At 41.2% G+C, this 17,494-nt stretch overlaps 1 protein-coding gene across 4 annotated transcripts in view; it reads left to right on the top strand.

The window, feature by feature from the left end:
* Positions 1 to 17,494, top strand: part of PLD5 (phospholipase D family member 5) — a 160,712-nt gene that overhangs the window by 117,445 nt on the left and 25,773 nt on the right. For all 4 annotated transcript variants that reach the window (XM_072333154.1, XM_072333157.1, XM_072333156.1 and 1 more), the window contains exon 5: positions 7,907 to 8,034. In XM_072333154.1, coding sequence (XP_072189255.1) covers positions 7,907 to 8,034 — 128 coding nt within the window. The remainder of the gene's footprint in view (positions 1 to 7,906; positions 8,035 to 17,494) is intronic.

The following is a 17,494-nucleotide window of genomic DNA, read 5'->3' as shown; positions in this document are numbered from 1 at the left end:
GTTAGAGAATAAGATATAGTCCTCAAGTAATGAGAGAATGAGGGAGTGAATGAATAACTGAGCAGTGGTTGAGTGGGCATGGCGAGAGTGTAAGGATGAACTAAGGCTGAAGTGGGAGAGTGTGAAGAATGATGTTGGGAGGAAAGTAGCGGGGCAGGTGGAATAAAAAGTAGATCTAGAAGAATCATTCTATGATTTAATGAGGAATTAGCCAGATGAAAGAGGAAAGGAACAGAAAACTGAGCAATTTATTTAGGAAAACATCAGAAAAGAATGCTGGTAAGAGGCCAGGCACATTCTTGGTGGGCTTGTGACAAGGTAGATGAAAGTACTATTGGAATTCTGATAGCAGTGATCTGGGAAGAAAAGTAGAAAAGTTGAAGGCTGATTTGGCAAGGTGATAGAATGGGATCAAAGGAAAGAGTTAAGGAAAGATTCTGAGAGAGAAGTGAGTAGTAAAAATAAATGGCTGTGCCACTAGAAGACCTGGGTTAGTGCTGTCTGTGCCTCTGTTTTGCTTAAATGACTGTGACTACATCACGCTGTTCCTCTGGCTTTTTGTAGCTTCCATAAGAGGAAAAATTGCTTTTTAGGGATTGAACCCTGAAATATTCATTCCTAGGGGTTGTGATTCTCATTCCCTCTGTAAGATGAAACAGTGTCCCTGAATTCTAGGATGTTTAATCTAGGAAATATATAAAGGAATCTAGTTCTTCATAATGCTAATCCAAGTAAAGAATCTTTGAAAGTGGAAAGTGCATGACTTTACTAGTCTCTGTTATATTTAAAATAGCTTTCTTTTATAGTAAAAACTCATGCATTTATAATTAGGCAAAGGAAAAAAAGTCTCAATCAAGCTTCAGTAAATGCTTTTATTGATAGTATAATAGTCTTCCTTTAAGTGATAATATGCTTTGTTGCCTGAATCAGCCAAGAAAGGAAATAATTTCTCCCAATCTGTAAAGCAATCACTTTTATAGCTTCATCTAGTCAACGAGCAGCATACTCTCCCAATAACGGAAGGCAAAAAAAATGATGTGGAAATTAAAATTACAGATACATATTCTATCAAACTTTGTTGTACAGCAGTTATCTTACAGACTCTTCTGCTTTCTTGTGGAAAATGGGGCAAGGAAAATTCTATAATGACAGATGAAATTCTTACCTAAAAATTCAAGTACACACCACGGGATTTTAGAAGTCAAAACAGGAAGAAAGGAAAGCACCATTGCAGATGATTAAAACAAAACACAAAACAAAACCCAACAAAGTATGGCATTATAAATGGTCTCTTAACTCTTCTCTGCACTGTCATATTTGGCATGGTTTGCCTACCTTGTATTAAAATGAACCTCTGGTGTTTTGTTTAGGGAATCAGAAATGTTTAGTTGTGTGAGTAGGTTTTACAAAGAAATGTTGTCAGGCCTCTCTTTCGTTCCTCTTGTGCCATGGAAAGAAGCATTTTGGGTTTTTGTCAGGTTTTCTGCTGAAGAAATCAAAGGGCACGGCAGTCAGTGTAAAATGCATTCACGTGGGTGAGAGCTGTGATGCTGAACTCTGTCTAGAGCAATGTACTTAGCTGAGAAATTGGTATTTTGATTACATGGACAAGCAACAAAGGCCGACATTTGAAATCTTGGAAACCACTGTTGTGGTGTATTTGGATAAATGTTGCCTTGGGAACTAACTAGCTCCCAAGATGTCGCTGCAGTTAAACAAGCAATTGAAATAAATTAATTCTGACCTTTCCTTTGTTCTCAAGAATCTGTTGTTCCACATACCATGGGCAAACTCTGCACACACATGCATCCCCTGGTTGGTCTTCTCTGGATCTTCTATGTCAATCTGAACCATTGTGTAAGCATGCAGGAAATGTCACTACAATCCAATACCAATATTACCCTCATATCTACTTTGTTTCTGTGATGCAAGTGATTATGCGAGGTGAAAGGCAAACATGTACTGGGAAATGGCACTGTGACTGTGTCTGGTTTTGAGAGGAACCGAGACTCTGCTCACACTGACATACGTTTAAATGGCAGCGCTGATGGAAAGCAGTTCCTAAATCTTGCCGCAGCCACTCATTCCCATCCTTGTGCTGTGCCTTCAGTTGTGTCAGAAAAGTTGTTCCCTGCTTTATGGTGAATTGGGCTAGTTGAACTGTTCTTCATTTGAAATATATATATATATATTTTAATTGTTATATGCTTATATTTTTAACTCAATCTGTTTTCTGATCCAGTGCATTATTAGGATGCCCAAAAAGTGACTCAGGCACAGCTGAGGAGCTATTGGAGGGAAGGAGTCACTGAAAATGAGATGTGTTCTATCACTGTTAATTTTAAAAAGCAGGACTGAGCAGTTTCTGGGGCTGCATTGGTTCACATACTTTATTTTTTATGCACTAAATAGGTGCAAAACAATGTAAAACCCACTGGTGAACATGGATGTTTACTGTCCCTGATCACACAGGCCTGAGCCCAGCAGCATCCTATGGTCTGTCAAGGGAAGCAGCCAAGGAGCTGGCTGGGTGCCCAGAGAGGGGGTTGGGAAGGCAACTGGCAGTGACAGAGGCCTCTCTGATCACACCCGTAGCTCCGCAAGGAGATCCCTGACTGCAGCCCATCTGCTCAGGGAAGAGCTCTCCTAGCAGCCTCTGAGCTACAGTCAGGCTTGGACACACGAGCTGGCTGGGGAGCGTGCCAGCAGAGCTGAGTGCTTTCTGTGTGTTCTCTCTGAACCCACACTACAGCCCTGGGCCTGTGAGCCCATCCAGTTCAATTCCAGGGGCAACTGCAGGCACTCACATCTCTCCTGTGATGGACTGGAGGGGCCCGTGGGGCTGCAGCTGGTGATTCTTTTTCCGCATGCTGAATTCCTCAAAGCTGTCCTTGTATCAGGAACTACAAGATGATGTAATGTAAGGCAGCAAGCAATCCAGTAATTTTCCATGATAAGGTCTCAAATAGAAATAGACCCATTTACTGAACCGATATTGTTTAGAGACGATATGTATGTGCTTGTCGCTTATGACTGTACATCAGCAGAGAGTGGGTATTTCATGCAGGAAGAGGACATTTTTGTCTGGAAGGCTGTTTGCTACAGTTTAAGACAGACAATATAAGGTCAAGGTGTTGTGACCACGAGCTGTAGTAAGTAGTTTCTCTTGGTTTTGTTGGCCTTGTACTAGAACGTAATTTCTCTGTGTAACAATTATTTCATTTTTGTATGTATGTGGCAGTTGCATATGGAGCTGCTAAAGAAAATGTATGTATGATGATGTATTGTTTTGATTACCATGGGTTTGAACTGGTGAACAGTACGTAATTCCAGAATGTCAGGATCAGTCCTGGTTGTTTGCAAGAAGGAGGGGTGTGTGAGAGAGAAACAGGAGAGTATATAAGCCAAACAGCTGATGTGCACTGAAGGCACTGCCCTGACATCAGAGATTTCCCTAAAAGTCCATGAGTGTTCTCTCCATAATAGAAGTCTGAATCATTAATCCTTCTGCAACCAGGCAGACTTTGAAATTACATTTCAAATCCAATATTCCATGAAGAGCAAGAAATAGTAAATAGTCTATTTTGCCTTTTAATCATTCAGAGGCAAAAACAACTTTGTGTTGTCAAGTTGTGCATTCCTCTGCTTTTGTACTTGTCCTCTGAGCACTGGCAGGTCACACTAATGGAGCTTCTGGAACAACTCCAGAGGCTTTGCAATCGGTTAAGAAGAAAGCATGAAGGGGAGCCGATCCTCTGCCGGGATCTCTTGTGTCTGTACACTACAGGGCAGCTACTCTGCCACTGGGCAGGGGATGGAAAATTCTGGATGTCTGTCTCAGTAGAATGAAACTTTATTTTTATTTATAGGTGTACTTTGTCTTGTGGCTGAAAGCAAGTAAGTAAAATGGAAACATCTGTTCTATAATGTAAGGAAATGTTCACTTTGAAAAGATGCACATCTACATAGATGAGTGTACACACGTTCATATTTCCTAGTGAGCAAATTGTATTTAAAAAAATAAGTTTGAGGTCTAGGGGTAATAAAGGATCTTCTGTTGAGCTTTGAGTCGCACACTGACAGCATCACAGCCAATCTGAAAAGTCAAAGTAGCTGGAGGAGGACAGCTGCCCCCTGACACAACAGCAGCACAGTGTGAAGTGCGTAATGCTCCACCCGCACTTGAGTGCTCAAGCACCCCTGTGCTCAAGTATATGTGAGACCTGTGAGCTCTAGATTTCCTGGTATGGACTGGGTAAGCCTGCTCTTGGCTCTAGCTTGAGGCCACAGTCCAAAATATATGGATCAGAAATGAATATCTTTGTGCCAAGTGACTGCCAGCAGCAGTGCAAAGCAAATAGGCCATGGCTCAAACCCATAGATTCCTTTTGAAAAGTCACATTACTTGTATTCCCAAGCAAACATTTCAGAGAAGAGGAAAACAACAGTGCCATGAGCAAAGGGTGCGCAACATGGCGATGAGTGAAGGGACAGCAAGATGGGTAAGATGATGGCCTCCTGCGGCCAGCATGGTGACATGTGGGGAGTGGTGGCTGGGGGATGCACACTGGATTGGATGTAGTGCAGGAGACATTTGCCAGTTTCAAACTGCAAATATTGCGGAGAGCTATAAGCAGCATTACTTTCACTGCACCACAAACTGCCCCAAAATGTGCTATCGGATTGCCTATCTCTGTTTCTCCCAGCAACTTTTTATTGCTGTGCAGTTTCTTTCTGTCAGGGCTCTCAGGCCTTCATCACTGCTCTGCCTGTGGTGAGTCACCCCTCACTGTTGCTGTAGCACCCTAGGTACCTGTCTGCTCTTCTCTCAATCCATAGATCCTTCCCCTTTCCCTTTTCTTCTTTGGTTTTAAAAACACCACAGTGAGAGTAAGAAAGTTATGAAGACAGAAAGCCGATTTTAGCCACAGTAGAAGCAACACAGCTTCTGTTCCCTGGGCATTATGTTTGTTGGCTCCAGGGTGAGCTTCATCTGGTACTGGCACTGCTGAGAATTTGCATGTCAGCCTGGTGCTATTCCAGGCTGCATGCAGATGTGGGATCTAAAGCCTCTGTTCGCCTCCACCAGTCTGTGGTATGAACTTGGCTGAGGGGCAGCCCTGTGCCTGCTGCAGCCTGCCTTGCAGAAAGACCAGGTGTTCAAGGACAGGGTCCTCTCTGTGCACCCCAACCTGATTCAGCCACTGCTCTGTTCTGGGGTGCAGAACCTTAAGGCCTAAAAGAGAAAGTACTTGGAGAAATGCCTGCCACTTAAAGCATGCTTTGATACCTACAGCATTATTTCTTCCCTTGGGAAAGGGGCACTCAGGACCAGCTCTTACTATGCACAATTTTGTGAGAAATCCACTCGAGTTCTGAGTGGCGGCACTGTTTTTCTCTAGGCTCTCATCTTGCTCTTTAATGTTTAGTGAACCAAAATTGTTGGATTTATTTTCAAAGAGTCTGGTATCTATGGCAGCAATCAAACCTACAAATTGTGCCTTCTGCTTGAACTCAGTAGACCCAGCTTTGTGTAACTGAGGCTGCGGTATGATAAAGAGATCTGTTATGGTTTCACATATTGATCAGTCCAATTTAATTTCCTCGTGGGACCTGGGCTGTGCTAGGGATGATGGATTGTGTTGAAGGCCCGATAAGCCTATTTTAACAAAACATCTCAAGGGTTCCTGCAACAGACGCAATTATCAATACTGATGCATGTTTCCTTTCATCAAAAGTTAAGGGCTCATTAATAGGCTGTACAGCAGCTTCTGCAGCAACACATGCCTTTTTTTTTTCTTAATTATCTTGGAGGTGCTGTTTCCTCAGCCCTGTAAGTGGGCTGTTTCCTGGAGGAAAATAAATCAGGTTCCAGGTTTTGTTTTTAATTGTATGAGTGCTAGCAATATCTCCTGCACTTCTGTACTCACTATTTTGGTAATCAAAACCTACCTTATGTTTTAGAGCAATAGTCTTGTCCCAGCGATCATACCAATACATGAACTGCTGCTTATAGCCAGAATTTTGTGTTGGGTTACTGATCGTGGCTATTGTTTTTGATGTTCATGTTGTTGGTAAAATAGTTTACTGCCATGGCTTTGGCAATCAGCAGTTTTGTTGAGCACTGAATATTTTTAAAAGGTTTTTATTTTAGGCACTCAGTTATAAGGAAGATGGTTGTTTCTGTTGACAGTGTTACCTTTCCTATATAAAAATGCTAACACTTCATTTATAAGCTATTTGCTGTAGGTGGGCCGTGGGTGTTAAATTCAAACTGCTGTTTAATGTTGCAAATAGGATGTAAGAAAATATGATTGAAGCAAACTGTTACGTTAAACTTGATTTTTCAGCAGTTTTCAGACATGCAGCTAGAAGTTCAGTGCTTTCCAGAGTCGCTTGCCCTACCTAGTAGAGAAATTGCCTTTATTTATTCATCAGAAAACAATCTAATCCATTTAACGCCCCTATGTTTTCTCATTTCTTTACCATTTCAGACACGTTACCTCATTAATTAGCATAATTGTACTCATTAATGCATGGACTGAAAGCAAGAATGTTCAAAGGGGGAATGCTTTGTTTCCAGCCTTTCCTTTGCTTCCCTTGAATTGAAGAATGTGGATAGGTGATATCTAGAAAAAAACAGAAGCTTAGCTGGCTGGATCCAAGTATATGTAACTGTAGAGACCATGAGGCGTGTTCTTTTTCTTGCTCAAAGTCCTGCGTTGTGTGTTTGGTGCTTCACCGTATCTAATTTCTTTCTATTTTCTTGCCTGAATTTCTAGAATCATTCAAGTGAGACTTACAATTTTCAAAATAAAAACAAGGAATATCCAGCACTGGTAGTTGTGGGTTAAAATTGAGAATATTTCTTAGACAGTCAGAAATAAGAAGTTAAAAATATATTTAATTTTCCTGGAGTTTTTGAAGTTGTAATTTCTTTTGAGACATTATGGAAATGCGTGGTACTGATGATCACAGGAATGCTTTCTGGGAGGTGGCTGGCACTGTTACTGCCTTCCAGTCTACTCCCACTTTGATTCATCAGTCTCACTTCAGTTGTCACTTTGGGTTACTGTAGGTTACCTTTGGCAATAATTAATTCAGATTGATCACTTGATCTTAAATATAAATATTGCTGAAAAAAACTAATCGCACTGAAAAAAGATGATGCTAACAACCCCTTGAACTTACCTAAGGTTAAATGTATTTTGGATGTAGAGCTGCATACAGACTGACAGGGCTGATCCAGGCATTTTCACTCATGATGGAGCCAACACGCTTTTACCTCCTCACATGCAGGTTTTTTGATTCCAGTGGCCCATGATCCTAATAAAAACCATGCCGTTCACATCAGCAGGTTCAGCGTCACAGCCAAGCAGCACAAAGCAGTCTCAGTGTACCTCAGGCCGCTGTCTCCTTCCTCACTCTGTCGTATTCCCCACGCCTGTTCCATGTGGCAGCCCAATGTACGCTGTGCACTCAAAGCATTGCACAGAGGAAAGGAGCTGAGTTTGCTTTTCAGAAAGGGTTTTTTATTTCAGAGGTCATTATGGTACGTGGCAGGTTTGAGTTACAGAAGAGATGTTCAAAAATAAACTGGTTTTAGGAACATACAGGAAAAAAAGCAATTACCTGATTTTAAGTGGGAAATAAATAAGCAAAGAGGATGTTCCTTTACCCTTTTTTCCCCATAAATTATATGTTAATAAATTATATGTTAATGAAGTCTGATGTTGTGGGACAGTGACACTTTACCCTTGGTTTTAAGTCTTAATAATATATTTAATTATGTCCCTCAGCAGTTTATATAGTTGAGACCACAGAATGTGAAATTTCTTCATTTTAATGCTTGCAACTTCTATTCTTTTAAACAATATTATTTATTATTGTGTCTCTAAATTTGTAGGTGCAGAAGTGCTATATATGAACATGTCAGCATATAATGAAGGACGCCTTCAGTCATCTTTCTGGATTGTTGATAAACAGCACGTGTACATTGGAAGTGCAAGCCTGGACTGGAGATCATTGGGACAGGTAATTCAATGGAAAAACTAACCCTACAGCATTTAAGCATATAATATTGTTGAAGCCAACAAGTGGAAATATATTGCTTTCTGTTTCTGATTTGCTGGCTCTTGACTCTTCTGCATTGACAAATGCATAGTGCTGTAATTAGTAATTCTCTGAATCAAAACATTTATCCTCAAAGTTATGCTTTGGGATTGGTTGGTTGGTTGTTTTTAAAGAGATTGCCTTCTACTGATGTTTGTGATGACAATGTTGTTTGAAGGTTGTAGTTTCTGGTTTATTGATTAAGTATAAAGAGTAAGCCTCATCAACCACCAGGGCTGAGGTACTACGATCTGCTGCTATGAAGAAGTGATTAGTCAGTAATGTTGTTTGTCTTTTTGTAGGTGTCTGTAGCTTTCTTTTTCCCCTCAAATATCTCAGAAATGTAAAAGACTGTAATAGTGCAACGGAGCATAAACAACCATGTGAGATCATAATTGGTGATGTTTAGGGAGTGGAACCTGTACTTTTGTATTGCACAACAGAGAGAAAAGGAAGCATTCTAGGTTGGTAGCAATTAATTTCTATTTAAGAAGTATTTTGGTAATGTGAGCAGGAACATAAAAAAACATCATGATTCTGATAACTGTACGGATTTTATAAAGAAGGAGGTGTGTTTGGTATGAAGCTTTTAAGACTTCTTTATAGGATAGGTCTTCTCAGAGTGAAGTAAGTCTTTGTTCATATAGCATACCTACCTTAAACTGGATGCTATTTTAGTATTTTGAATATGATTCCTCACTGTTAATTTTATTGTCCTTTTTGCATATGTTTGGAAAACTTGTTGGTCTTACCATCATGTACCGGTATAATTTTACGTGGTGATAAGACGAAGCCCAGAGGAATATTTTCACGGAGAAAAAATAAGTACTTCTTGCAAGTTGATGTTAAAGAAAATATGCTTTCAATTAGCTGAGAAATGTATGGTGGGGTTTCAGAAGAGCCTAAGGACATGAGATGTGCGTTTTTTGTTGACATCAGGTATGAATATCCAATTTCCTTACCCCAGACTTATAGGTTAATGCATCAGAATTACTGTCAAAAAGATCTGATAAGCATTCTTAAAATAATAATCTGTCTTGAGCTCTTCACTTAAGAGGCAAAGCAAGCACAGAGTTCCTCCATTTTATTTTGAGTGCTTTCCTCAAGGAGAATTTTCTGGCATGTGCACAGGGCCCAGTGTTGCAATGAGACTCAGCTCCCATTGGTTTTTGTTCTCAGACTCTTCGTGTAGCTGTGCCTGAGGGATCAGGCCCCACTTTCCTCCTCTTCAAGCAGCCTCAAAGAGTACACACCAAGTACAACTGGGAAATAGAGGATCAGGGAGAATCGCCCAGAGCCACGCGCTCGCAGTGTTGGCAGCAGGGCAGAACTCCTGCATTTCTGCAGTGAAAGCAGGGAATTCTCTGAAGATGTCACTACATATTTACTGTTCCATCCTGGCTTTATCTACAAGGAAGGGGCTGTGAAAAAGCAGACTGGGCTGCTGGTTATTCACATATGGCCTCTTTAAAAACTCATCTGACTTACAGAGTAACACAACTGTGGATGTTGAATCAGCAAACACCCTGACCGCAAATCACAGGATAAAGTAGGTCTGTGCTATTCTAGAAACATATGGTGCTTTGGCCAATCAAGCACAGCAGTCATCTTCTCACTCAAAGAAAACATTCCATGTGAGTCAGTCACAATGTCACTAGCAGCAGCTCTATTCAGCAGCTTTAAGTGTAAATTATTTGAGTGCATTCAGACTGACATCTAATAGTATCTGAAATGCAATGAAAAGCTTAAGATTTTAGTTGTGCACAGTTATCATGTGTTTTTTGAATGCCTCCCCTTGTATTTTCTACATGCATATTTACTGCTTTCTCCCTACTCGAGCTTTGCATACATTCAGGCCACTGCACCGCACTGTTCCTATAGGAGCTCCTGCTCCACTGATGCAGCGGTAGTGCTAAAGATGCTCACTTTTAACAATGTACTAAATACAAGTAGGTGACTGTTAGATTTGATCACCTGTGCAAATACATCTCCGATTCTATTAGGCATGAGGCCGGAGCCGTACTCTGCAACCAAGAGTTTTTGTGTTCACCTTGCTGAAGTTAACAAAAAACGATGCAAGCCTCAGCAATTGGTTTGGAGTTTAAAAGATGTCATTGATAATTAGAGGGTACGTGTTGATAAATGAATGTTAGCAGAATATAACTTTATTTACTTGTCTGAATTAGTGACAGGCTACTTCTAAGGAAAAAATAACAGGAACTCAACGCAACCATAAAGCTGCAAGGTGGGCTGCTCGAGGAGTTAATTCAGGCTGTACATTTAGATTTCTTCTTCCAGTTGTACAGATCAAGTTCAAGTACAAATCAAGGGAATAACAATGCAGATTTCTGTGTTTATTTACAGACTACACAAAAGAGCATATTCTCAGGGCCGTGTAGGGTACTAACAGGATGAAATGTGGTGAGCTGGCCCTTTTACCGTGACATTTCTCCTCTGCGTATGGCGTGTTTCTTTCTACAAGAAAAAATCACTCTTGAGAAACCGATATTTTTCCCAATTATTTGTGTCTTTACCTACATAGTTACTTACAGATTTTCACGCTGCTGTGTCCTGCTCAACTCAAACACCCATAGCCTTGCCTTTAGCATGGAAGGAGGTGGTGTTTACTGTAGAAACACATACACAGAACTGTAGCAGACAAACTATTCTAGCTTGATTTTATTTATTTATTTATTTATTTGTCATAGAGGAGAGTAACTATTTGAAAATCTGAACATTTCAAATAGGAGCTATGTATTAACATTTTTGTGCCATCAGGATTGTAATGTACTGCATAAGATCTCCACATCTCCTTCCTCTGGCAGATGTTTTTCCCTGGATGCATCATGTGCTCAGGCAGTTTGCATTTGTATTCAGATCAAGTTTTACAAGCCAGGGGTTGCACAGGTAATCCGCAGCAGAGCTGGGAATGGAGCCTGACTCCACTTACCTGATTTTCAAACCTCAGTTAAAAGAAACACATCAAAACAACAACAGCTTCACAGCTTTCTGAGCCTGAGCAAGTTTTGTACATTGGCAAATACTCACATGGGGCTACAGTCCCAGAATCATTACCCTTCTTACCTCTTGCTTGCAGGGGTGCTGGAAGTGTAAACTCATTAAATGCTTGGTATTGTAATGTCACAAATCTCAGCACAACAGAATATTTATGCAGGGTTACTGTGGTAGGTACAACTTGATTGTATTGTTGTTCTTTCCCTACCTGTTACAGCACTGTCCTTTTCTTGTGAATCTAAATCTAAAGCTGAAATAATTACTTAACTTTGAACAGCTTCTCTGAAACCAGCACCGGGATTTACACATACAAAGGTGTCAGATTTCCTTTTACAGTTGTGGAGGACTCTTCTCTGCATTTATAAGCTTGACACCAGAAATCAATCTCATATGAGGCTGGCTAAGTTTTGCTGCCATTCTCCTGACATTCCATCACTGACAAGAAGCAGCACTAAGTATTAACTTTAAAAGCAGTTTTTCTGCTTCAGGGAGAGACATTTTCATATACTGTGTATATATTACCTACCGAATAACAATTATAGTTACATATATCCTTGTGCTTTTGCCATTAAAGTTTTAGTACTTACCTGAATCTGAGCTTTGACACTGCTGACAAAACTGACAGCACAGCCTATTACTGAGTTTGCTCAGCGTTTTCCATGTAAAACTGTGTTTCAAGTGGGTTGCAAGATTTCCAAAATTGTAATTGTTTTGGCTGAAACCATCTCTGCCAGCTACCTGCTTTTGTCTGAAGTCAAACCCTGCAGGCAACTGAAAAATAGGCTTGAGCCTTTCTGAGAAAAGAAATTTACAAAAATGAATGTTTTCTTATTCAAAGTGGAATGTTCTGATCTTTTCTTTGAACAGGTCTAGATTTTGTCAGGGATGTATCTATTACTGCTGTTAACAATATATACCCCGTACTCCTCAATCACATCATCTATTGAAAGTTTGCCGTTTGTCAATGCCTAACAGTAGTTCTTCAGGAAGTCCTTTCCTGTCTGTCACACTTCATCCCCTGAGCTTCCATGTGGTTACAGACCTCAGCCCGGGGACACTGCTAGACCCAGAGAGATCTGGAGTACCACTGAAATGCAGAGGTTTAATGGGAGGAGATGAGACCAGAAAGGAGAAGATAAGTGGTTGGCTGGACTGATCTGGACCTCAAGGGACATAGGTTTGGTCTGGATGCTCTGAATAAAGCAACAGCAAGACAGCCAGCTGGGGAGGAGGATGAGGAACCTGCAGGAGACTGTCACTGCAAGATAATGAGACTGGTGAGGTGTAGGAAGGAAGGAAGGAAGATGCTGAATAACAATGATCCCAGGGAAAGCTGAAATTAGCTATGTGAGGAAGCCAGGCAGATTAAATCGCAGGACAGGTTTGCTGAAAAGATGGAAGCTGCACAGGTATGGAGAGTTGTGAGATCAGTTAGGAGGTGAGAAATTGTCTGATGATGTGCCAGGAAAATACAAGTGCGGGTTGTTGAGCAGAATCAGGGACAAGAGGCTGGGAGTGGAGTTTCTGTCAAAAGACAAAGTCTGGGCGTGCAGCGTGGAGGTCTGCACTGGGAACTGGTGGGTGAGGACCGGGAGCCAAGAGCTGAGAAAGTCTGCCTCTTCTTGTTCAGGCTCTGGTTTTCACCATCATTTACGTGCTTAACCAAGACATTAAAAGCACCTCAAAATTAATGTCAACAGTAAGCTCCTCTTACTGTTTTTCTTTATTGCACTACAAAAAGCTGTAGTATTCTGTTTGACTGGGAAATAAACCTTCCACAGTCCTCTGAGCTGGCGAAAATGCTTTTCAAACACTGAGCGTGTGGCTTGGTCTTGTTGCTTCTTCTGCATTTTGGTTTTTGTTGTTGTTCTGTTTTCTTTTAAATTGTGCTGCACTGGACCTTTCTTTCTGAACTGGGATAGAAACCTTAAAAGTTTTCCTGTCTCCTTTAAGATCTGTAGCAGTAAAATAATCTTTTCACCGATCTAGATCCTTTCTTGTACATTTTTTAAACTGATAAAATGGTGAAAAGACTATAAACTATTCCTTCACCAAGCTGGCAAACCTGGAAGAATTATATAAAGGCAGTCACTCATTCTTTGTGGTGCTGTTTGCCCTTTAGAATGTGTCTTAGGAGGCACACTTAGAAGAGGTGGATTATAAAGAAAAACATTTAAATCACATTTTGTACTTTCTATCTCATATGAGAGATCAATGTGGTCATCACCCTAATCTCTTAATTGCTGCAATTGGTGAGGCATCTTCCCAGTGTTGCCAGGCTGTCACCTAAGAAGTCAGTCTTGCAACCTGTGAACAAGCCAAGCAATATCTATGGGACAGAGCTGGGCAACACACTGAAGGATGTATTTAAGGTAGAGACACACATTGTCTTTTGTTAGTCAGCAAAATGCATGCATCCCTGCTAAAATATTTGGTTAAGAAGGGGCAAAATTACCCAGATTTACTCTATCAGCTGCTGCCTGTGATTTGCACTAGTAACAATAAAAGGAGCAATGATGCCATATTCTACTTTATGGTTACTCGCAACTTTATGGTTACTACTTGCAAGCATATGAGTGCAGTTAATGTCCACATCCGAACTTGTGAGCTCTCAAACAGGCTGCTGCCTGCTCCTTCCCTGTAACTGGTAGACCGGTTGTGAACACCTGGACCACTAAACAAGTGTGGCACACCCAGAGTCATCCAGTTATTTATGAGACTGAGGTCAGGACCATCAGCTGGGAGGCCACTCCTGCATTGTACTTCAGCACACAAACTGTTTAGATTGAGCAAAAAAGTGTGTCTTGGCATCCCAGAAAAGGACGGGGTGCTGGGATGAAACAGTCTTGGGGGAAAAAAGAAGTAGGCCTGAAAATAAGGTTAAGTTCTTGGTTGGAGAAAGGATCCTAGAAGTAGGGGAAGATTCTGGAGGTCAGGGATCTGCGAGGAGATGGAGGCTTGTGATGCCCCCATGGAATTTGGCTGGCATCAACTGAGAGGTGTGAAAGTGAGCAACCACAAAGCAGAGATGGCTCCAACTTTGTGTTCCAGCGCCCCAGGCCAGCAGCCACCTCCCTGAAGGGATGGGACTTCTTCTCTTCCAAGGTGGACAGCAAAGAAGTGCGCTCACAAAAATTCAGCGTCTAGAAAAGCTGCCCCCTGTCTGTTCTTAGACAAACCGCAGTACTGGACAGGGAGCTAGGAGATAAGGTTTAGGGGTTTTCTGTAGGTATGGTAAAGGGAGGACAGTTGGACTAGACGATCTTGTAGGTCCTTTCCAACCTTGTGATTCTATGATTCTGTGATTCTATACTCTCTGTCAGTGGCCTTTTACTTTGACTTTTACTTCTCTCAGTACTTTTCTTCTCCTTTGGGGTTATAAGTTAGAAATTGCTGATCATATCTGCGTAATCGAAGCTAATCAGAAAAGCAGATACACTGTCCCAGCGCTCCTAGGACACAAGCAGTGACTTATTCTATCTGAGGGTCCAGGTTTTTATTCAGTGCCTTTGAGATATTAAGTAAATTGCTCAAGAGGGCAAAAATACAGTAATATTAATTTCTGAAGTACGAAAGAGTTGTAGCAATTATGAATTATCGGTTACAATTAAATAACTACGAGTAAGTTGCTTAATTCATTTATTCCATTAATAATTCACTCAAAACAACAGTCAGATTGTCTGTGTGAAATGACAGAGAGCTGACTTAATTATTTTGAAAAAGTTTATTAAGCATCTGCAGTCTGAGTAGACAAGCAAGGTTATGCTTTTTACAGAAAACGAGTAATCCAGGGCAACCTTACAGTGAAAGTATGCTGGATTCTGATTTGTTCTGAAATTAAGAATGAGGCAGCTATTGGGAAGACAAAATGTACATTTTTTGAGTGTGTAAATCTTAAGCAAAAATTGCTAGGTAGTATTTTGCCTTAGTATGAACTAGATTTTGAACTCGGCTGCATGAAAGCTTGCAGCAGGATGAGTGCAGGAGCACTTGTTTATTTCTCAGGCCCTCTCTCTAATAACAGAAAATAGGAGACAAGCAGTAGCTAGAATGCTTCTCTACCATCTTCTCCTCTTCTTGTTGCCTGTGACAAATGACCTCTGATAAAACCTAACCTCTTTTTCTTTCTGGTCACTTTGAGATGACAGAAATTGAAAGAAAAATATGATGTTTCATGTATCAAGAAGTGCACTTAACGGCAGTTTGTGTACAGTTTGGGATTGTGGGAATATTGGTGGAGCACTGCTCTGATTGCTCAAGGAGTAAAATCAATGAGACGCAATCCATCCAGTTCCTTACTCTGAAGTCTCATCCCAATTGTATGTGGAGGACTATTTCTGTCACAGCTTGGTCTTGCTGAACTTCATCCCGTTGGCTTCAGCCCATCAATCCAACTTGTTCAGATCCCTCTCTAAGGTCTTCCTCCCTCTAGGCACATCCACACTTCTCCCAGATTGGTGTCACCTGCAAACTTAATGAGAATACACTCAATACCTTCATCCAGATCACCAAGAAAGACATGAAATGGGCCAGACCCCAGTACCAACCCCTGGGGAACACCACTCATGACCAGTCGCCAGCTGGATTTAATTCCATTTGCCACCACTCTCTGGTCCCGGCCATCCAACCAGTTCCTTACCCAGCAAAAAGTGCACCTGTCCAAGCCACAGTCTGCCATCCTCTCTGGGACAATGCTGTGGGAGACAACATCAAACATTCTGCTAAAGTTTAGGCAGACCATGTCAACAGCCTTTCCTGTATCCACCAAGCAAATCACCTGGTCACAGAAGGAGATGCGGTTGGTCAGACTGGATCAATATTTCACAAACCCATGCTGGCTGGGCCTGATCCTTTGACACAGGTCTAAAGCCAGAGTTTCCTGAAACTCAGGATGCTCCTGAATGCTCCTGCAAGCAAATACAGTCTATGGGGCTTTTCTTTTTCCCTCAGGTGAGAGGAATAATTATTTCCTCAAACCGTATCCTTAAAAACTGTAGTTTCTATTTATTCGTGTCATCTATGTTATCCTTTCATAAGAAAAATGTATGTAAGTATTGAACTTCTCTACACTTTAAAGTACATCATGATGATCTCGTTTATTACTGCCTTCCAAAATTCTTGCTGTAGCGCAGCCACTTCCCCGGACTGATCACTGAGGCAGGATCTGTGCATTTGCAATTTCTAGTAATGACAGTTGCATCTTATCTGCACCGAGCGGCACAGAGCAGGAAGCGCACTATCATTGGTCAGTCGTTTTTTTAACTTTTATCTAAATTAGTCTCTTGAAGTTACGTAACAGCGCATCTGGTTCTTTGGAGATAAGATTCGTGGTCTGACACTTAGTGGAGCTTTTCACTCTAGCAAATATTACATTGTGTTTCTACTGATAGAACGCTGTTCTTGTATGAACTTCAGTTATGTCCCTAATGTGCATTTCAGACTATTGCCAATCCCTACTCTCGTCTTCTAATAATTTGCTTAATTTTCTTACTGTCCCAGAGGTATCTTATTGCTATTAGTCAGTCAAGCGTAGTTTCAACTGCCGAACAACTTAAAACAACTCCTGCAACTTCATTATCCAGCAAAGTTCCAGCAAGCTCAGACAGGTAAGTGTTATACTGAAAGTATATATAGCAGACTACCTGTATACTGCATCTAAATCCACATTTCATGTTACCTCTCTCATTTGGCAGAGAATATCTGCTTCTACTAAGTTTTATATATTATTAACTCTGTGATGCAATCCTGAAAATACTCATGCTGCTAGTCTGATTGACTGCAATGGGATTATTCCCAAAACTAGCCTATGTTATAAAGATTAAAATGTAACCCAGATCTTTAAGCATAGGTGGATGAGTCAAGATGGGAAGAAAACATACGTGAGTAGGTGTTACACAGCTGTACTGACACTTAAATACCTTTTTTGTGCTTCTAGTTCTCGTAGTATAGAAAGCAAAGTGATCACTCTCTCTGTGTGTGATCTGCTGTGATCACAGAATCACAGAATTATAGGGGTTGGAAGGGACCTCTAGAGATCATCGACTCCAACCCCCCTGCCAAAGCAGGCTCCCTACAACACTACAACACAGGTAGGCGTCCAGGTGGGTCTTGAATATCTCCAAAGAAGGAGACTCCACAACCCCCCTGGGCAGCCTGTTCTAGTGCTCCGTCACCCTCACTGTAAAGAAGTTCTTGCACACATTTGTGTGGAACTTCCTATGCTGAAGTTTCAGCCCATTTCCCCTAGTCCTGTCCCCACGCACTACTGAAAACAGACCAGCCTCGCCACTATGGCTCCCACACCTCAGGTATTTATAAACCTGGATCAAATCCTCTCTCAGCCTCCTTTTCTCAAGGCTAAACAGAC

Source organism: Excalfactoria chinensis, chromosome 3 (assembly GCF_039878825.1).
Source record: "Excalfactoria chinensis isolate bCotChi1 chromosome 3, bCotChi1.hap2, whole genome shotgun sequence".
NCBI lineage: Eukaryota > Metazoa > Chordata > Aves > Galliformes > Phasianidae > Excalfactoria > Excalfactoria chinensis.
This window is presented reverse-complemented; position numbering and strand designations above follow the sequence as displayed.